This window comes from Cydia fagiglandana, chromosome 23 (assembly GCF_963556715.1).
Source record: "Cydia fagiglandana chromosome 23, ilCydFagi1.1, whole genome shotgun sequence".
NCBI lineage: Eukaryota > Metazoa > Arthropoda > Insecta > Lepidoptera > Tortricidae > Cydia > Cydia fagiglandana.
The window spans coordinates 7,982,145-8,004,567 of NC_085954.1; the positions used below are offsets into that span (position 1 = coordinate 7,982,145).

The window sequence follows — 22,423 nt, forward strand, 5'->3', positions numbered from 1 at the left end:
AGCAAAATGTATGAAAAATCCAATATCTTTTCCGCGTTTTCGGAGTTGGTCCCATAGTAAAAGTTGCTCAGTATGACCTAAACATAACGGGTTTGGGTAATTTCTTTTCGTTCAGTTACATACTGTATATACAGTGGTACTACTAAACGATATTAATAACTAGCTTAAATCTAAAATGGGCCCTTGAGGCATTGTACCAAGGATGCTGGCGGCATTTCCTCGCTGTATCGCAATGCTGATACGTTGTGCGAGGTAGCCGCCAGCTACCGGTAAATTATGCTTTAGTAGATTTTTATAAACAAAGAGGGTGAGTTAGTGTGAGAGATGTTGTCACAGTAAATTTACTGCCATCTTTCGACACAGGATTAAAACTTTTAGGACGCCATTTGATTTTGATCCTTATTCTTTCACTGATATGGTAGAGATATTTTATTTTAAACATACCCTGTCATCAACGTCGCCCATGCCCACATCTTCGTCGTTTTCACTGAAAAAAAAAAACAGATTACGACTCGAAATATACGAGTACCAGGCTATTTTTAATGTACGAAACTACTATTTTATATAAATATAACACGCGATAATAAACTTTATTAGATTGTATTAAGGTTTATTTTATACCGTGAACTTTGTCGGCTATGGCCGATTGTGGCAGTCAATCTTAACGTAGGAGACAAATCGACAAACGTGAAATATGCATGGTTAAGGAGTTCTGTTCTGGTCTTCATCAGCTGATCCTGTAGGTAGTTCATGAAATGGCACTTTCTGAATGCCTCCAGCCTCCATCATAAACCTTTGACGACGATAGATAGACGAAACAGGAGCTGAGTTTTAATTATTTTAGGTAAATATACCCGTCTCGCTAACGGAAGCGGCTCCTAAAAGTATTAGTGCATAAGGACAAGGCGAAAAATCCTGCGTAAAAATCTCAATAATCGAGGTTTCGTACTCGACTGTTTCCTCCTCCAAAACTTAACCAATCGTAACCAAATTTGGAAATATAAATGATTATGAAATTATCTGTGTCGGACCGTTTTGCTTTTTTGGCTAATTGATATCAGTTTTAAATACTACGCCTCTCTTTGCAGCATAGTCAATGAGGCCATTTTGGCCATTTTTGAAGGGCTCTAGCGCCTTAAAAAACAAAAAATATCAAAAAAAGCAGAACGGTCCGACACAGATATTGACAATATTAATCTGTGTTGAAAAAAAAACATTGTTCTAGCATCAAAACCCACGGAGGAAACAGTCGAGTACGTTTGTATGGAGAAATGACTACTCCTGTTGGCTCTTAAAACTTACGCCATGTTATTGCACTTCTCAGAGAACACTCGCACAAGGAACTCCCCTTCTTCATCCGGCTCGAAGGTGGAAGGCACTATGACGTACGTGCCAGGCGGCAGCTTGAATCTGAAACAAGGGATAATGAACTTTATTACTATGTGATAAGATTGAAGCGCTGGTGGCCTAGCGGTAAGAGCGTGCGACTTTCAATCCGGAGGTCGCGGGTTCAAAACCCGGCTCGTACCAATGAGTTTTTCGGAACTTATGTACCTACGAAATATCATTTGATATTTGCCAGTCGCTTTTCGGTGAAGGAAAACATCGCGAGGAAACCGGACTAGTCCCAATAAGGCCTAGTTTCCCCTCTGGGTTGAAAGGTCAGATGGCAGTCGCTTTCGTAAAAACTAGTGCCTACGTCAAATCATGGGATTAGTTGTCAAGCGGACCTCAGGCTCCCATGGGCCGTGGCAAAAATGCCGGGATAACGCCAGGAAGAAGAAGATTGAAAGTAGTGGTTGTGAACGTGACTGCATGGAAGCTTAGATTTTAGGCACGGGAGGGAATTTGTAGCAGGGACCGGTCCGGTATCCCCTTCGAGGGTTTTGGAAGGGCTTTGCTTTCCAAAGCCGTTGCTACCTAATGGCTCCTCTACACGATGGGCCAACGCCGGCCACTCCAAGGGATGCATTTATGCGTTAGAGGGAGCAAGTGATATTGTTATCTCATTCTACCGCATGGCTGCGTCCCTTGGAGTGGCCGGCGTTGGCCCATCGTGTAGAGGAGCCATAAAACTCTTTCATTTGGTATGTGTATACTTAATCTCAAATTAGTATGCCTATCGGCGAAACAGCGTTCTTACATACTTTTTGTACCAACACTGTTACCTATGCTTACAAATAAATCATTTGACTTTGGCTTTTTAAAGGGGCCCACTGATTAACAGTCCGCCGGGCGGTATCGGCCTGTCAGTTAGAACAAAATTTTGACAGTTCCGAACAACTGACAGGCCGATACCGTCCGGCGGACTGTTATTAGTCAGCGGGCCCCTTAAGGCACTGGTCCCACTGCGAGCTAGTAAGCTATGAGCTATCGGCTATAAACACGAACAAAAGATAAGCACTCCCGTGTAAATAAAAGAGACACGGGAGTGCTTATCTTTTGTTCGTGTTTATAGCCGATAGCTCATAGCTTACTAGCTCGCGGTGGGACCAGTGCCTAATACGGGTAAAGAGTTCACTTTTCGAATGTCTGATACCCGTTCCTAAGCGCTAACCCCTTGAAGGGGTATCCCTTATAACGCTTATGCCATTCAACTTCCTATTCCAACGGTTTAGACACGTGATCATAGTCGCAGGACTGAGATTACTTTACTTTACGCACTTGCATCAAAATATGTTCTTTTCTTACCTAGCGCTAACCTCAGGTTGATGAACGCCTGCGACCTTCGCACGAAGACATTATATTTGAAGAAGGTGATGTCCAACGGTTTAGGAACGTGCCCATAGTCGCAGAACTTAAAGTGTATTTATTCTTACGTGTCTTATCATGTAAACAAACGTGACGTCAAAGTGTCATTCCAACAATACGATTCATAGACAATTTAGTCATCGCAATGTCAGATGTTTTTGAGGTTATCCGTTCGAAACTGCGATTATTGATGAAAATCTTATTAGAAATGATATATTTTAGTGGTTATTTGGTTGATTACAATACTTTGCGAGTTCCTTTAAGCATACAACAACAGTTTACATACATATATATAATCACGCCTATTTCCCGGAGGGGTAGGCAGAGACCACGGATTTCCACTTGCTTCGCTGATCCTGACATACCACTTAAAATAAATCTTTAAGGTATGATTATTGAAATTGTCTTCGAGAAGTGTTTGTTTACATGATAGGACACGCAAAGATGAATTCACTTTACATAGTGGTATACTTTACTTTACACACTTGCATCAAAACGTTCTTACCTAGCGCTAACCTCTCTCAGGTTGATGAACGCCTGCGACCTTCCAACGGAGGCGTTGTATTTGAAGAAGTTGATGTCCAACGGTTTAGGCACATGTCCGTAGTCGGGCAGGCGGTACACGGCGAAGCCTATGGTTAAACACTCGAGGCCCTGATGCCGTTGGGAGCGACGGTTCTTCTGCATGAGGGCCACGATTATCTGGGAAACAAGGATAAATAGAGTATTTGACTCTGTTTAAAATAAATTATGTCAATCCATGCATGAAATAAAGTACCAGATAATTATTAGAAAAACATAGATATCAGTTATTTTTAAACAAGAGTACTATTTATTACATCGGATAGAAATATTAAAAAATATAATGCAAAACGTAAATCAAGACCAAAAAAAGTAAGACAATGTTGCCACTGCTATAATTTGTTTGTAAAATAGTAAATTCCTTTTGATAAATAATCACGCTAAGATAATTTATTCATTAGGTAGTCATTTTACTCCTACTATTTAAAAAAGTACTTTTATTTACTAATTTGTACATAAATACAAGACGCGCTAGTAAAAAAGTGGCAACCGTTCTTACTTTTTTTGGTCTTGAATTATGTTTTGGTGAGGTGAGTAGACCGTGACGTCATTGTGTGATGTTTCATATTCCATATTATCAAATCGTTTTGACAGATCTAAAAAAGAAACTGATTTGACTAGTAGAAAAATACCCTATTCTTTTTTTACGTTAAACAATGTATTATGAATACTCACGGTACACTTGTTTTCATCATCATCTTCGTCGACGTCCGTCAAAGTGACAGTGTATTGCGGGTTACGCCAGAAGGACTCCAAGTAGTTACGGCAACCACCAGCAGTGACACCTGTCAAAAATATTTATCAATAACAATAGGCCCCGTGCATAAACTATAGGCGGCAGCATAGGAGCCGTCAGATTTTTTGCGCGAGGCGTAAATGTGTCGTTTATGCTTCCGATGTAGCCCACAACATGGCAGAACCTACTATGCACAGGGAAAAGTACCGACGAGAACGGTAGATGGTAGCATTTGCTTCGGCAATGTACATGTGCACATATGTTACCGGTTCAGGCCACAAGATGGCAGACCCTCCAACGCGCACGGTCCCTAATTCGCATCTTAATCGGAAAATACGCATCATATGCTTCGAGCAACACCGGGAAGGGAGACGGCATTCATACTATTTCCTCTCTGCCAAAGCATAAGTAAAAAAAAAAACCGGCCAAAGGTGCTATTCATAAATTACTTCATTTCAAATTAGGGGGGGGGGGGCTGGACATTGGATGATGGTAGCATGACGTAGGAGGAAACGGGGTCATTCGAAGCATGATTTTTGGATGATTTTAGGAGGGGGGGGGGGGTTGTCAAAAATCGATGACGTAATTTATGGATAGCCCCCAAGTGCGAAAATGCCGGGATAAAGCGACGAAGATGATAAAAAAAATGTGGTATTACCTCGCACCCATTCGCCTTCAAATACAGACATCTCCCATTTCTTGGTGCAGCCTTCTGGGCACTCTTCGGGGTCCAGAGAATCGGGGTTCAAATTGCAGATCTCCACTCTGCAATTAAAATATTATTCACTACTAGTTGCTACAGATGACACCTTGTATGCTACATTATTTCAAAATGTATTCATCCTTACGTGTCTTATCATGTAAACAAACGTGACATCAAGTGTTATTCCAACAATACTTTACAGTGATTATTTGGTTGATCTCAATACTTTGTGAGTTTCTTTAAGTATACAACAACATTTAAGTGATGATTATTGTGTAAATCCAGAGAAAACTGTGATAATGTCTTCGACAAGTATTTGTTTACATGATAGGACAAGTAAAGATGAATACACTGTATATCAAGTAGGCAATAAAATAACATTTTGCTCGTTTTTAGGGTTCCGTACCCAAAGGGTAAAACGGGACCCTATTACTAAGACTTCGCTGTCCGTCCGTCTGTCTGTCACCAGGCTGTATCTCACGAACCGTAATAGCTAGACAGTTGAAATTTTCACAAATGATGTATTTCTGTTGCCGCTATAACAACAAATACTAAAAACAGAATAAAATAAAGATTTAAATGGGGCTCCCATACAACAAACGTGATTTTTGACCAAAGTTAAGCAACGTCAGAGTGGTCAGTACTTGGATGGGTGACCGTTTTTTTTTGCTTTTTTTTTTGTTTTTTGTTTTTTTGCTTATGGTACGGAACCCTTCGTGCGCGAGTCCGACTCGCACTTGCCCGGTTTTTACCTTGAGAAGTGTGTGCAAAAGTCCTTGAAAGACATCCAGAACTCGCCGTCATCATCGAACGTGAGACCCAACTCCTGTTTCTCAGATTCGGGGATGTAGCGCCACTCCGGAGACCTTACGAACAAAATAAATACAAATTAGGGTCATAAATATGGGGATGTCCACCTGGACAATAAAAAACAAAAGTATCGTAAGATATACAGGGTGTCCCAAGACACCCATCACGACATCAAGGGAAAGTACCTTAAATATCGTAAATAGGATATTTTGCTGAATGAAGTCATTATTTTAATTTAAAAACAATTTAAACTGCATTTATACTTTTTTAAATAATTACATGGTTGAACCGGGAATCGAACCCGCTACACGAGAAAAAATAATCAACCTGTAGTTTTATCATACCGATCGAAAGGCTTCATCATAAGGATTATTTTTTGCTAAATAACTTAGCGTCAGAAATAAAAGGAAGACCGTTATAATTCATGGTCTTCATTTTATTTCTGAGACTAAGTTATTTAGCAAAAAATAATCCTTATGATGAAGCCTTTCGATCGGTATGATAAAACACAGGATGATTTTTTTCTCCTGTAGCGGGTTCGATTCCCGGTTCAACCATGCAGTTATTTAAAAATCTATGAATGCAGTTTAAATTGTTTTTTAAAATAAAATAATGTCTTCTTTCAGCAAAATATCCTATGATATTTAAGGTACTTTCCCTTGATGTCCCATAGTCTTGGGACGCCCTGTATAGTTCCTATCAGCATCAAATAGGTAGTGACACACCCCCTTATTCATAAGCGCGCTACAAACCTCGATTAGCTAATAATAGTTTGTCTTTATCTGTCATTTTGACTTGTATTTGTAAGAAAGGGATAAAACATGATTTAACTAAATCAGGCTCGTAAAGTTTTATGAATAAGGGGGATCTATAAAACAATACAGTCAGTCGAAGCCGTCGTCGCAGGGCAATCGTGCGGGGTGCGAGGGGTGGGTCGCGCGCACCCGATCTGCATACATCCCCATTGTTAGTAGCTCGGTACTACTTGCAGGGCTAGCGGGTCTTATTTGAAATGTTTGGTATGTTTATGTCTGTGACAACGCTACTTAGTCCGATGGCCGTAGCTGACTTACCCTGTGGGGGTAGCTGACTTTTTATTTTTTTATTTATTTTTATTATAACTAAACTGATCGGCGATTGGCTCTAGTCACACCTGATGGAAAGTGAAGACAGAGCCTAAGATGGAGCTCACCGGTTCAGTAATAGCCTATTCACCCTAGCTTTAAAGAGACCGAGGTCATATTTCTCAGGGAATACAGATGACGGGAGCGCATTCCATTCCTTAGTAGCTACCAATGCTCTTGGTCGGCCGCGGCTTAACTTGGCAATTTTTTTGAAAATGGCAGGTAAGCGGTATAAAAATTCGTCAAAAAAAAAACATACTTGTCGCTCCAAGGTCCGTTCCATTCGGCCTCGTTGCCCCAGGGGTTCCTCATGCGGAGCAGCGGGATCTTGCCCTGGCGGCCCGGGGTCTCGATGTCCACATATTTGACCCGGGTGATGGAGTAGGCGTGGCCTCGGATCAGACCCTGGGGGGTCTCGGCTTCCAGGATGTGGGGGTCCGGCTGTGGATGTAAGAATAATGTTTGAAAAACTGTAACTAAAGTTACCTGTGAATTTTGATCACTGTTTTTAGGGTTCCGTACCCAAAAACGGGACCCTATTGCTAAGACTCCACTGTCCGTCCGTCTGTCTGTCACCAGGCTGTATCTCATGAACTGTGATAGTTAGACAGTTGAAATTTTCACACATGATGTATTCCTGTTGCCGCTATAACAGAAAATACTAAAAACATACAACAAACGTATATACGGTATACCCGGCCATGTGCGTGTCGGACCATGTATAGTGGTATAATTAAGAAAGACTAATCAAACTTCGTTTATCGTTATAAAAAAATTACCGAACGCGATCCTAAAGTACAGTGTTGTAAAGTAAAGTCTCGGCAGTCTTTTCGGTTTTTTTGGCAGTTTTACGCATCTTACTAAATCAACGTAAAGATTTTGTGCATAATTGTTTTCATTCGTATATTCACGTTCGTATTTGTCATGCTACTTCAGTCAACCTCAGTACTTTTTGTACCGAGACTTACTGAAATAGCAAGTTAGCAAGACACGTTCGTACGTTTCCGTGAAAATACGATGGAAAATAATTACGCTAGCTAGTGCGTGATGTAGTCATCTGTATTATCTTTGCATATATAAATAAATACATATTATAGAACAATTTTACACTGATCGACCTAGACCCACAGTAAGCTCAATAAGGCTTGTGTTGTAGGTACTAGATGACGACATATATAATATACATATGTATATATATAAATACTTATAGAAAACATCCATAACTGAGGAAATATTTGTGATAAACACACAAATAAATGGCCTTACCAGGATTCGAACGCGGGACCTCCTGCTTCGTAGGCAGAGCAGTGGCGTAACTAGGGGGGGGTTGGAGGGGGCAAGTGCCCCGGGCGCCGTCCAAGGGGGGGGGGCACCAAAATGGGCAAAAGACTACCTCTCATCCTGGTAATCTGGCCCTCAGCTCAGAAAAGCAAAGAGAAAGCCGATCTTTTAGGTACTCTTTTTTGCCTCGAACTCGACCTTGAAAGACGACGGTAGCGCCCTACCGCCCACCATCCCGCAGTGCGAATACTCTATGCCAGAAACTTCTATCAAGCAGAGGGATATTCGGTAGGAGTTGCTATGCTTTCATTTTATAAGGCGAGCGGGCCGAGTGCTTCAGAGAGTTCAGAGCTGTGTTCCGTGTTAGCGCGTCTTTTCCCTCAGGGGTCTCCTGGGGACAGTCCAAGAGACTACCTATGCAAATGGATCGCTAGCTAGCCCTTTGGCGCATATATATGAGCCGTAGTAGACGGAACCTACTCCAATAGCTGCTGCTGCATATCTGTGACATGTTGTCTATCGGACGACAGTAGGTACTGGGGATTCCTATACAGGCTGGTTAAAAATAACTACATTCCCGTTGCCAGGGAAGTTTTGGGATTATACTGAGCAACTTTTACTACGGGACCAACCCCGAAATCTAAAAAAAAAACAGTTTACCCCCCCATAGAAAATGGACCACCCAAAATGTATTCTTTATTCTTTATTCTTCCATAATTGCATACATGTAGTAGGTACAAAAGATATTAAATATTATATTAGGATCTTACATGCTACCCGATTCGGGTGTTGCAATATTTACACTAATTACTTATTCTAACATTATACACATAAAATATACATATTTACAACTTATACTAAATTTAACTACAACTATCCGCTACAAATTCATCGACAGAATAAAAACATTTTTCTATTAGGTACTTTTTAAGTTTCTTGATAAATATTATTATACTTTCCTCGGACTTAATATAGGCAGGGATTCTATTATATAAAGTAGCCGCAGCATAATTTGGGCTGCTTCGAAACAATTGGGTACTAGATGCTTGTATTACTAGATTAAGTTCTCTTCGGCGACTTTGAATTCGTCTGAATATGTGTGAATTTTTGCGCACGAAAGTTGCTAGTTCTAGAATGTACATGCTAGATAATGTTAGGATTTCATATTCTTTGAAATATGGCCTACAGCTGGCTGGGCACCTAATTTTAGCCAGTATACGGATGCATTTATTTTGCATAAGAAACAGTTCATTTGCATCAGTGCTGTTCCCCCACATTATGATTCCGTAGCGCAAACAAGAATGCGCGTAGGCGTAGTAGGCTGACATAGCCGTCTTAAAACTTGTTGTTTTTCGTAAAGTATTTAATACAAAAAGAAATTTTGCCATTTTAGTTTTAATTATTGCAATATGATCTTTCCAGTTAAGACAACTGTCTAAAGTTAATCCTAATAACATACATTTATCCACTTCTTCTATTTTCTCATTATACATGGCTAACTCTATATTTAAAGGCGTTCTCTGACGAGGGTGAAATTGAATTAACTTGGTTTTGCTACTGTTTATTATGAGGTTATGGTCCAACATCCAACTGTTTATTTCATTAAGCGTATCCTCTAGTCGAGCGTTATAGTCATCTTTAGCATCAAACTTAAACAAAAGGGAAACATCATCAGTGAATAGAACGCTCGTAGTATTTATAATATTGGGTAAATCATTTACATATATAAGGAATAAAATACGCTACCCTGGGGTATAGAGCCCTGCAATTGTATACAGTCCGATAGTACTTTTGTTATTTCCTTAGTGGAATGATTATGGTGTTCTACCTGCACGTATTGAGTTCGCTGATTTAGATAAGACTTAAACCAGTCGTGCACTACGCCTCTGATTCCTATTCCGTATAGCTTCATCAACAGAATTTGGTGTGATACTCTGTCATAGGCCTTGCTGAGATCCAGTAGCAGTCCCACGGCGTTACTTTTCCCATCTATTATATTTAGGACTTCTTGTACATAATTATAAAGGGCAAGTTCGGTAGACCTGTTCTTTCTAAAGCCATATTGATTATCTTTTAGCAGGCCATTTTTTTCTAAGAATTTGTATACACGCTCAAACATTACTTTCTCGAAAACCTTTGAAAACGTCGGTAGCAGAGCAATAGGCCGATAATTATTGGGATCTGTAACATCCCCCTTTTTGTACATAGGTTTTACTACTGAGATTTTCAATTTACTAGGAAAGTTACCTTCAGTGAATGATTGATTAATCAAGAAAGTGAGAGGTTGTGCTAGTTCCCGTGCACAGGTTTTCAATAGTGTCGAAGGTATTTCATCAGCACCACAACTTCTTTTATTTTTAAGGCCTCGAATTGTTTTATATATCTCATGTTCAGTTACTGGAGTCAGATACATAGACGTCATTGGTTTGTTTTGGACTTGTCGGCCACAAGGTATGGGCACTAACGCGGCTTGTGAAGATTCAGAGTTGTCAACGCTTTTTGACAACGTATATACACCAGAGAAAAAATTATTGAAAGTGTTTGCTACCGTTTTTGGCGTCTCTGTGACGATGTTTTCCGACTCGGTCCTTATCTTGAGATTGCATCTTTTTCTCTCCCTCGATTTACCCTTTACTTCATTAATTATTCTCCACATAGTTTTAGCTTTATTATTAGCTTTTTGCATTTCTTCGATATAATTTAATCGTTTTGACATGTCTACACTCTTTTTTAATATCCTGCAATATTGCCTATAATGTGATACAGAATAGGGTTCTTTTTAATGCTGTGAATATGTGCTTTTAGTAGCCTTTTATGCTGACAAGACTTTTTCAGTATGAACCAGCCAAATTTTTTTTTCGCGACTGAGGGGTTGGTCCCATAGTAAAAGTTGCTCATTATAATCCCAAAACCTCCCTGGCAACGGGAATGCAGTTATTTTTTAGCCACCCTGTATACAGGATGTTCTCTACCGCTCGTAGGTAAGTACAATGAGCTGTTGTCTGAAGAATTGTTTGACATGCTGCCTAGTTGCCAACGGTGACAGCTTGCCATCACTGCACCGCTCGCCGTATTAGGATAGGCAGAGTGTTTATCCTCACACCCTAGAAGCTAAATGGTCGCGTACTGTGCGGTTTAAGAGGAATTCCTTCCACAGCGGTCGGGAGGAAATTTGTCGAATAAACCGGGCAAGTGCGAGTCGGACTCGCGCAGGAAGGGTTCCGTACCATAAAGCAAAAAAAAAAAACAAAGGGTTCCGTACCACAATGAAAAAAAAAACAAAAAAGCAAAAAAAAAAAAACGGTCACCCATCCAAGTACTGACCCCTCCCGACGTTGCTTAACTTTGGTCAAAAATCACGTTTGTTGTATGGGAACCCCATTTAAATCTTTATTTTATTCTGTTTTTAGTATTTGTTGTTATAGCGGCAACAGAAATACATCATCTGTGAAAATTTCAACTGTCTAGCTATCACGGTTCGTGAGATACAGCCTGGTGACAGACGGACGGACGGACGGACGGACGGAAGGACAGCGAAGTCTTAGTAATAGGGTCCCGTTTTACCCTTTGGGTACGGAACCCTAAAAAGGGAGCTCATTCCACAATAAGTTGATTAAGTTCCTTTTTCTCGAGAGGCTACAGTATGGAGATCTCCAAAAACCGGGCAAGTGTGAGTCGGACTCGGTACGAAGGGTTCCGTACCATAATGCAAAAAAAAAAGCAAAAAAAAAACGGTCACCAATCCAAGTACTGACCCCTCCCGACGTTGCTTAACTTTGGTCAAAAATCACGTTTGTTGTATGGGAGGGGCTCCCATACAACATTTAAATCATTATTTTATTCTGTTTTTAGTATTTGTTGTTATAGCGGCAACAGAAATACATCATTTGTGAAAATTTCAACTGTCTAGCTATCACGGTTCGTGAGATACAGCCTGGTGACAGACGGACGGACGGACGGACGGACAGCGAAGTCTTAGTAAACAATTATGTTGTCTTTCATGTACCCAGGAAAACCCTGACTGTTTGAGTTCCGAGTTGTTTAATTGTATTAAAAAGGAATTTGATGCCTGTTTCATTCAGAAAAAGGTGCAAGGCAAGGCTAAGACTAAATTTAGCGACTGGGCTACACCGGATATTCACGAGAAAAGACGCCGGCTCTACGACTTATATGATTTAAAGGCAATTGATAAAAGACCGGAATTTCTGGAGTACGTCAAAAATTATTCTAAATCTTTTAAAATGTTGTGTGTCGCCGCTAAAGCCGATTATTTGTCGAAAAAGATCCTAAATTCCAGCGATAAAGTCAAAACTGTATGGCAAGTTATCAGTAATGAAACTGGAAAACGTAAACTGAAGGATCCGCACTACAACCTACGAATTGCTGACACTTTAGTAAGTTCCGACCGTGAAGTGGCAGATCATTTTGAGCGGTTTTTCTCGAATATCCCGGTAGAAACAACAAGATCCCTTAATTCATCGCCAGACGTCGCTGAAGAAATTTTGAAGACAAATGTGGCAGAATGTACAGAAATCTTCAAATTTACGTATGTCTCATCGAATATAGTTCTTAAGACTTTTAGGTCTTTAAATTTAAAGAAAACAGAAGATCTTTGGGGCCTGTCTGTCAAAGTATTAGATTCCATCATTGAGTCAATTACACCATACTTAGCTGAGATTTTCAACAGATGCATTGATGCTGGAATTTTTCCAGATATTATGAAACATAGCAAAATTATCCCTCTGTTTAAATCAGGAACGAGAACAGATCCCACGAACTTTAGACCGATTTCAATACTACCGGCATTAAGCAAAGTGTTCGAGAAATTTATTCTGAATCAACTATTGTCACATTTCAACAGAAACAAACTGCTTGATAGCAATCAATTTGGTTTCACCAAAGGTCGATCGACTACTGACGCCGGTGCGGTACTTCTAAAACACATCTTTGATGCTTGGGAAAAAGCTCAAGATGCTGTTGGAATTTTCTGTGATCTGTCAAAGGCATTTGATTGCGTTGATCACGAAAATTTAAAGAGAAAATTAAGCCGCTATGGTATAAAAGCTAGTGCCCTAGACCTGGTCTCATCGTACCTTTCGTATAGAACTCAGCGAGTAGTTATTAATGGAACTCAATCGGCGGGGTCCCCGGTAGCCCTCGGAGTGCCTCAAGGTTCAATTCTTGGTCCCTTCCTGTTTTTGGTATACATTAATGACTTACCAAAAGTTGTGCAAGATAGACATGATATAGTGTTATTTGCAGATGACACTTCCCTTATATTTAAAGTGGACAGAAAGGAAAATAGCTTCGAGAGCATTAATGACGCGCTATCTACCATTGTAAACTGGTTTACGGCAAACAATTTGCTTTTGAACGCCAAGAAAACCAAATGCATCAAGTTTACGCTACCTAACGTCAAGCAGGTAAATAACAGCAAGATTAAAATAAAAGGTGATACGCTGGAATTTGAGGACCGAACTGTTTTCCTGGGAGTCACTCTAGACTCCAAACTGCAATGGCATGCACATATAGGCACTCTAGCCGGAAAACTTAGTTCAGCAGCCTATGCAGTGAGGAGAATCAAACAGCTGACAAACGTAGAGACGGCCAGGCTGGTATACTTTAGTTACTTCCATAGTGTTATGTCTTATGGAATTCTGTTGTGGGGAAAAGCGGCAGATATTCAGACAATATTTGTGCTGCAAAAACGAGCTGTACGTTCCATCTATGGACTGGGCGCTCGAGTATCCCTAAGAGAGAAATTCAAAGAAGTTAACGTTCTTACCGTTGCATCTCAATACATACTAGAGAATATTATGTATGTTCGGAAAAACATCCACGAATTCAAGGTTAACAGTGATATCCATAACTATAACACTAGAAACAAACATAAACTTGCTGTGCCCGCCCACCGCCTCCGTAAGGTTAGTACGTCTTTCGTCGGGAACTGTACACGTTTTTATAACAAAGTCCCCACTGATGTAGCGAATTTACCACTTCACAAATTTAAGTCGCACATTAAGCACTCCTTGTTACGTAAGGCGTACTACACTGTAAATGATTTTATAAACGATAGAGATGCTTTTAAGCCGGTAGCTTGATTTCATTAGTATAATAAGAATTAAATAAATATTGTTTTTTTTTTTTACATTGTGAATTAAATATGCTAGTGTCCAGTAGAATTGACACATGAGACAATGATGTTCTCGCTTGATTATATTGTTTAATTTAATTTTAGTTTTGGACACTTGGAGACCTTATACATCTCTAAGTACATATTTATTTATTTGATTATTATTTTTGATTGTACATACTTACCTATATTTTTAATGTTTCTGACACTTAGAGACCTTTACATCTCTAAGTCAACTTAGGCTAGTAATTATGTGAAGCTATATTACTGTCTTTTTATGTAACATATGAGCACAAAATGCCGTGTCTTACAGCTACATGTTATTACTATTTTAATATTAATATAGGCCGGTAGCTTGAACATGTCATGCTCGCTTAAAAGTCTTTGCTTACGGTGGCGTTGTTGATCGGGTCGCCACTTTCCCGAATGAAGGTTGAGGGAGGCGATGGCTGAGATACGCGTCATACTCGTGAACGGGTGCTGTTTGTGGAGACTGGTCTGTTAAGCTAACACGAGCTATTATACTTAGTAACTTTTATTAATTAATTACAGTGAGACGCCTCATTCTGTTCTCGTATGTTTCTTTTCTTTTAATGAATGTATTCATTATACAGGATATTGACTCTTGGAGACCCTATACATCTCTAAGGATAACTTGATAAACTATATAATCTTATAGTTCTGACACCTAGAGACATTTACACCTCTAAATATTATAGATTTTTTGTGTGTGTTTTTTTATCTGTATTTTGTATGTAATTCGACATTAAGAGACCATATACATCTCTTAGTAATTGTAATACGTTAGATTGAATTGTTAGTTTTATTTTATAAAATTGTTGATGTTATTATTTTTGCTTTTATGTAAATTCAATGTTGACGTGTAAAAGTGCCCTTGTGGCCTATTTGCTGAATAAATGTTGATGTTGATGTTGATGATGTTGATGTTAGTAATAGGGTCCCGTTTTACCCTTTGGGTACGGAACCCTAAAAAGTGCATAAGTTTTAAAATGGTCGGCAACGCGCATGTAACTCTTTTGGAGTGTAGACGTCCATATGATGCGGTGACCACTTACCATCAGGTGGGTCGTAAACATGTTACCCACCGATGTCACAGAATAAATAATAGTACTAGGTACAGAAGACTCACTCTCTAACAAAACGCGTCTGTCACGATCAGCGCAGATATGGCCGCTAGGTGGCGACAGCGCCACGCGCGGCTTATGGCAAACCCCATATACACTGTATTGTCTAAATTATCTAAATTATTGTCTAAATTAAAAGTAAACTTTAATAAAAAAAAAGTAACCCTTTTGTAGTTCATTTCGTTTGTGTGGGGGGGGGGGGGGGGCGCAAATTTGTTGCCTGCCCCTGGCGCCATATCCTCTAGCTACGCCACTGAGGCAGAGTGACTACTGACTAGGCCAGGAGGCCGTTATATATACAGTATGTATCTGAACGAAAAGCAATTACTCAAACCCGTTAATGTTTAGATCATACTGAGCAACTTTTACTATGGGACCTGTGGGAGAGTCAATTTTTTTTCACCTCAGCAGCTCGAACAAGGGTACTTTGCTTCTTAAAAACAGTGAGCAAAATGCGATTTTGCTCACTGAGCCATTTTGTCTCACTCAGTGAGCAAAATCGCATTTTGCTCACTGAGTGAGACAAAATGTCATTCAAGTGACCTTTATAGTCAAATGTCATTTCAACATGCGGGGTCTAATACAAGTTCGATATACTTGGGTTCTATTATCTCTGTCCTTCTAGGTATGTTCTCACTGCTTAGGGTGAAAATTTTTGTGTACTACACGAGATCAAAGTTATTTACATCTCGTGCGCTTTTGAATCCCTTACTACGCTCAAGATTCTAAATTAGATTCACTCGCTACGCTCGTGAATCTATTATAGAATCTTTCGCTTGCACGGGACTCAAAATAAGCACTCGAAGAAATATCTAACTTTGATCTCTTGTAGTACAAATAACTATTTCGCGATTTCGGGGTTGGTCCCATAGTAAAAGTTGATGACCTAAACATTAACGGTTTTGAGTAATTGCTTTTCGTTCAGATACAGGGTGTATTCTATACAACAAAACTCACCTCAATACTGCATCCCATGAGCGAGTTCCTCTCGTAAGCTTTCAGCAGTATGGTGTAGAAGTTGGGCGGGAGTTCCGTCATCTCGTACATTTCCGTCACGCCGCCGGTAAAGTCCTCCATGGCTTCGCATGTCGACCCGCCTTTTAGGGCTTCGTAAGAGCCGTGTAGTCTGTAAAAAAATATTTGTTGATAAGCAAAAGGCAACTAAGGGCCAGTTGCACCAACCACACTTAACAGACTAATCAACGCAGCAGAGTTCTGTGAAACTTCCCATGCAATAAAATTTAACGAACGCTTTAACGGTGGCCGACGGTTTGGTGCAACTGACCCTAAGTCTCTTCGTGTAGTAGTGACTTTAAATTCCGACGTGGTCGGACAAGAGATGAAGAAATTAAAGATGGCGCCCACTATTTATATTGGACGCCCCTTTTGGCACAGAATCTAGACACGCGGCAGCGTGTCAAGCCAAGTTCAAGCAAAGGAACTGGCTAGCCAGCGCCAAGTGTAATATTACACGAACCACTTGGTGCCACTTTTGACCCTTCTATAACTCAAAACATCTTTAACGTAAACACATAAAACTACGTGTGTTTAATTATATCCATAAGGACATCTAGAAGCCCAAATTTCATGAAGCTAGCTCAAACGGTTATAAAGATATGAAGGTCAAAAAGTCGTAAATTTTAAGACTGACTGACATACCTATAGTACCTAAACCTAACCTACTTCCAGATGACCTAGAAGGATGAAATTTGGAATCCAGCTCAGTTATTGTGTGAAAGCGTAGGAAAAAATCTAAAAATTAAAAAAAGTTATAAAATAGGGGGGGTCCCCATACAAAAAAACCATTTTTTATTGTGATTGACATATAAGTACCTAAACCTAACCTACTTCCAGATGACCTAGAAGGATGAAATTTGGAATCCAGCTCAGTTATTGTGTGAAAGCGTAGGAAAAAATCTAAAAATTAAAAAAAAGTTATAAAATAGGGGGGGTCCCCATACAAAAAAAACATTTTTTATTGTGACTGACATATAAGTACCTAAACCTAACCTACTTCCAGATGACCTAGAAGGATGAAATTTGGAATCCAGCTCGGTTATTGTGTGTAAGCGTAGGAAAAAATCTAAAAACAAAAAAAAGTTAATAAATAGGGGGGGTTCCCATACAAATTTCTTTTTTATTGTGACTGACATATAGTACCTAAACCTAACCTACTTCCAGATGACCTAGAAGGATGAAATTTGGAATCCAGCTCGGTAATTGTGTGTAAGCGTAGGAAAAAATCTAAAAATAAAAAAAGTTAAAAAATAGGGGGGGTCCCCATACAAAAAAACCTGTAATACGCGCTAAACAACCGGCCAACGGTGTGTCGTTGGCGGCGCGCGGCACCACATAATTAATACAAAGAACAGAAGTAAAAAACATGCAGCGGAAACACAAGAAAAAACATTAAATCTCAATACCTGCCTAGTTTTCTTTACAAAAAGTATTGATATCCCATCAAAAACATAAATGTAAAAAAGGAGAGCCAAGTTCAATACAAAAATTATGCTTGGCTGTGGGGTTCGCCGCAAAAAGAATGGAGATTTAAATGAGTGCCAAGTTCTATGCAAAATCCAAATATGTATTTATAGGAACAAAATAACATTATAAACAAGTATTAAATTCTATTTCTTTGCTTTATTGGATACCTATAACAATTAGGATTGTTCATTTTTTTTCAAATGTTCTATTTCGAAAACCATTTCGAGATATAAGGTTTTTAAACAGTTTCCGACATTTGCTGCGATATAATAATTGAGGATTGAAGATATTTCAACAAATATCCTTAATGACCTTAGTTTGACCTTCTCCTGGGCTGAATGTAAAGTCATTGCATAATAAAAGTTATCGAACCATAGTAAATAAATCCGTCACTCACGTATTGTCAAAGTTATCATTGTCATCGATTGTCATAACAAAATTTTTCAGTTAAACCGCTGCGCTTGTTTGTTACAATTTGATTTATAATTAATACCTAAACAGTAAATTTCATTGCTTAATAATATATCAAAAACCTTGTTCCTATGTGTGGGAATGATTCACAAAAATAATAGTTCGAATCCACGAAGACCTACGACGTGAAAGATGGTGCCGTGAATTAAACTTGGAATACCTACCTACTTCACGTGTTACACACAGTATTGCTGTGAGAATCACGTTGATGTAAGTATAAATTAATATTAATTTACTACAATTAAGTATTTAAAAGCTCACTTTATTGGTAGGGTCGTGGTATCTATTTATTTTCTGTGGTAATGTAGCCAGAGTATCTAAAGGCAAACCGTTAAACAGAGATGGTTGCCTACTAGAAAGAAGGAATATACAAGAATACATAGCATTACTTAAAATTCAGCCTGAAACTGCTTTAAAAAGATATAATTTCTAATTTCCAGGTACATGTTGCAGTTCAAGCTGCTGATATCATGGTGGACAAGACTTAATAAAAAGTTGTGAATAATAAAACATGTTTTTGTTTACCTACTTTTTTATTAATTTGGGAAATATGTTATATATGTTTCCAAAAAAAATAGTAACTTTACATTAAATGTATGTTTATCATGTTCTGCACGAGCATCTGACATTGATGGCTTCTTGTTGACCATCCAGAAGAGAAGTGTATGGTTTGTTATTTACTCTGTTCCCAGGCATTATTTACGGTCGTAAAGTATTACGACGATTAATAATTAATATGACGTTCGTTTCAATACAAAATGCTCAACTTTGTTCTGGGCCCAAGTGCAGTTACATATCTCACAGCTGTATCTAAATAGGAATCACGATGACCTGAAATAATAGGATATAATTAGCAAAATTGGCATGTTCCTAATATAGTAGTATAAGTATGTAGTACAATATCCAAACAATGGTGACAAGCCGGCAGAAAGCACCCACTGGGTGCTAAGCTACCTTTAGCAATGGACGCTTGTAACGATTTTATGAATCCAATCTTCTTACAAATCGAATCAGTTAAAATATATATGATGTAGGTAACTTACATTTGTATTTTTGCTCCCTTGATTTCAGCCAAGTTATGGTTGGAGTTGGATGCTATATGGATACATACTCCAATAAAACTAAGTTATATTATATAACTTAGGCAGATTTCTGGAATCAGCTTTCTTAAATTTATAGCGTAGGTATTTTGAAATTAATGATTCAAAATAAACGAGTTTTCCATTCCAGACGATTGTTATTTATAGAAACTCGTGACACTGACATTGTCGACAGGTGACATTACAATCAATTGACAATGACAACTATTTTTTTAATGCTTGTTGTTGCTTGTGCATTATCCTAATCAGCCGACGACATGTAATTTACGAAAAGTCGTATCTCATATTTTCAATAAATTATAAATACTCAACCGAGCCACGAATTACTAAATCATTCAAATTGGTATCTTAAATTAACCTATATTTTCAGAAAATAAAATAAAAATGGGGGTCTAAAAAAAATAAACAATCCTAATTGCTGTTATTTAAAAAAAATGTGAGATCTTAAAGTAGGTTAGATTTGGCTTGGCCAGTTTTTATCAGAATTACAAAATATATATGTTGAATAACTTTATAAAATGACTGATGTAATGAAAACTGGCCAAGTCAAATCTAACCTACTTTAAGATCTCACATTTTTTTAAAATAACAGCAATTGTTATAGGTATCCAATAAAGCAAAGAAATAGAGTTTAATACTTGTTTATAATGTTATTTTGTTCCTATAAATACATATTTGGATTTTGCATAGAACTTGGCACTCATTTAAATCTCCATTCTTTTTGCGGCGAACCCCACAGCCAAGCATAATTTTTGTATTGAACTTGGCTCTCCTTTTTTACATTTATGTTTTTGATGGGATAAATAATAGTACTGGCTACAGAAGGTTCACTCTCTAACAAAACGCGTCAGTAGTATGTTATGTGCGCCATCTAGCAGGATCATTGGGGAACTAACAGTAGCGCCATCGAACGGATCTTTCCGAAACTAACAAGTGGCACCCGCGCCGGACGTTTTTGGTACTAACAAGTTACGCCATCTAGCGGATCTTTGCCCGAACTAAATCGCCAGGCGCTACTGTCGCCCTCTGGCGGAAAAGCCCAAAACCGGCATAAACATACTACTCGCGTCTATTACGACAGATATTGATATTTGCTAACAAGGTTTTGTTTTCTTAAAATAAATATTATTCTTATTCTTAGACATGACCGCAAGGTGGCGCAAGCGCGAGCAGGGCCCCGTTTTATAAAGTTACAAGTTACAAGTTTACAGGCGTTTACTGGCAACACTTGGTCCGTTTTTTACAATTTGCGTTTTATAAAAGTACTGTGTTACAATTTTACAGGTTACAGGTACAAGTGCCTGTAGCTCAACCATAGACGAAAATACGGGAGTTTTATAGTTTTAAACTCATAATCGAACAAGCGTTTTATAAAAATATTGTAAATTACAAGTGTAGATTGGTACACTTGTAACAAAAACTTACATACGTCTTGAGTCCTGTAACAGCACAACAGCAGTTACTTGTAGGCTCGTTTTCTGAGAGATTTTAAACTTTACTCTTTATTGTTAAGCACCAACGCCAACGATTGTGCCAGGGCATGCATACTTTTCCATACACTGACCTTATCAGTTTTTGTTAATGTATCTGAAATATATAGTAAATAGGAAATAAAGTGACAATATGTTTGATATTGATTTTATTGACGATTCGTTTTATTTTATCTACTAGGAAATGGAAAGGGATTATTGCCGATATTTGTCGTTGATTTATTAGCATTCGTCTCTTTATTTAAGTATAGTGCATTCACATTATGGTAAAGTGTACTATTCATAATTTTCGATACACACCGTATTTATCTTTGAGCCGCTACCGAAACGATACATTTTAATGTAAGAATGTGAAAGAGTACTTATTTACATGTTATTTACTTATTACGTAAATATTTCATTAAATCTAACTTAATCTGAATCTGAAAACGGCCCAAAAAGTATATCCTTGGCATGGAACGCCGCTCTCAACCACTCGATTTTTCCTTCATTTCTGGCCATTTTTCCAGTAATTAATATTTTACAGCAAACAAAAACACATAATTTAGTAGAGAACCGAGTATCTATGACACACGTTTTTTTTTAAATAGTGATGTCCTTCACACCTGTAGATTTCACATGTAATCGAGATTGACCGTGGTTCTTTACAACTGTAATTATTTATGTGTATTTATAAAACACCTGTAGCCGTTCACAGTGCATTACAGGTGCCTGTAGCCTGTACTCTTGTAACCTGTAACTTGTAACTTTATAAAACTGGGCCCAGGCGTCCGTTCCGTAGCGGTGCGCGGCAACCACTACGGCTAGACACCAAAATTGGTGTGGGCCGCATGTACTTGTAGCGACGCGACTATAACGCGGAGTGAGCCACGCCTGGTATTGGTAGTTATATGACTCACTTGGCATAAGCCTTCTTCAGCAAGGCGCTCCAGAACTCATTGGTCTCGGAAAAGTGGAGGAACACCAATTTCCCGCGGTAGGTAGGAAGCCGGTCGTCGATCACTACGTCCACCCATCGCCCGTATTGGTAAAGTTATATGACTCACTTGGCATAAGCCTTCTCCAGCAAGGCGCTCCAGAACTCATTGGTCTCCGAGGAGTGGAGGAAGACCAGCTTGCCACGGTAGGTAGGAAGCCGGTCGTCGATCACTACGTCCACCCATCGCCCGTATTGGTAAAGTTATATGACTCACTTGGCATAAGCCTTCTCCAGCAAGGCGCTCCAGAACTCATTGGTCTCGGAAGAGTGGAGGAACACCAATTTCCCGCGGTAGGTAGGAAGCCGGTCGTCGATAACTACGTCCACCCATCGCCCGTATTGCCAGAAACTGGGGAACAAAATATAATGATTAACATAAAACTTTACGGGCCCGATTTAGTTCAATTATGTTTTATCCCTTTCTTACAAATACAATAAGTCAAAAAGACAAATAAAAACAAACGGTTCATAGCTAATTCTGGCCCGTAACGCGTTTATGAATAACATCATAAGTGTATTGTGCGTAATTTTGTAAATTTTTCAATGAACTGCTGATACGATACAATACAGATACGTATTACTAGTGGCTGTGTGAGCTGAAAGCCTCATGAACTGAATCGACAAAAAGATCTAG

The 22,423-nt window shown here is 38.9% G+C and overlaps 1 protein-coding gene across 1 annotated transcript in view; it reads right to left on the bottom strand.

The window, feature by feature from the left end:
- Nucleotides 1-22,423, bottom strand: part of LOC134675927 (calpain-B-like) — a 58,639-nt gene that overhangs the window by 15,785 nt on the left and 20,431 nt on the right. The window contains exons 6-14 of the mRNA XM_063534272.1: nt 22,004-22,138; nt 16,223-16,391; nt 6,966-7,147; nt 5,525-5,638; nt 4,728-4,834; nt 4,009-4,118; nt 3,257-3,453; nt 1,303-1,410; nt 445-487 (exon numbers count right to left, since the gene is read on the bottom strand). Coding sequence (XP_063390342.1) covers nt 445-487; nt 1,303-1,410; nt 3,257-3,453; nt 4,009-4,118; nt 4,728-4,834; nt 5,525-5,638; nt 6,966-7,147; nt 16,223-16,391; nt 22,004-22,138 — 1,165 coding nt within the window. The remainder of the gene's footprint in view (nt 1-444; nt 488-1,302; nt 1,411-3,256; nt 3,454-4,008; nt 4,119-4,727; nt 4,835-5,524; nt 5,639-6,965; nt 7,148-16,222; nt 16,392-22,003; nt 22,139-22,423) is intronic.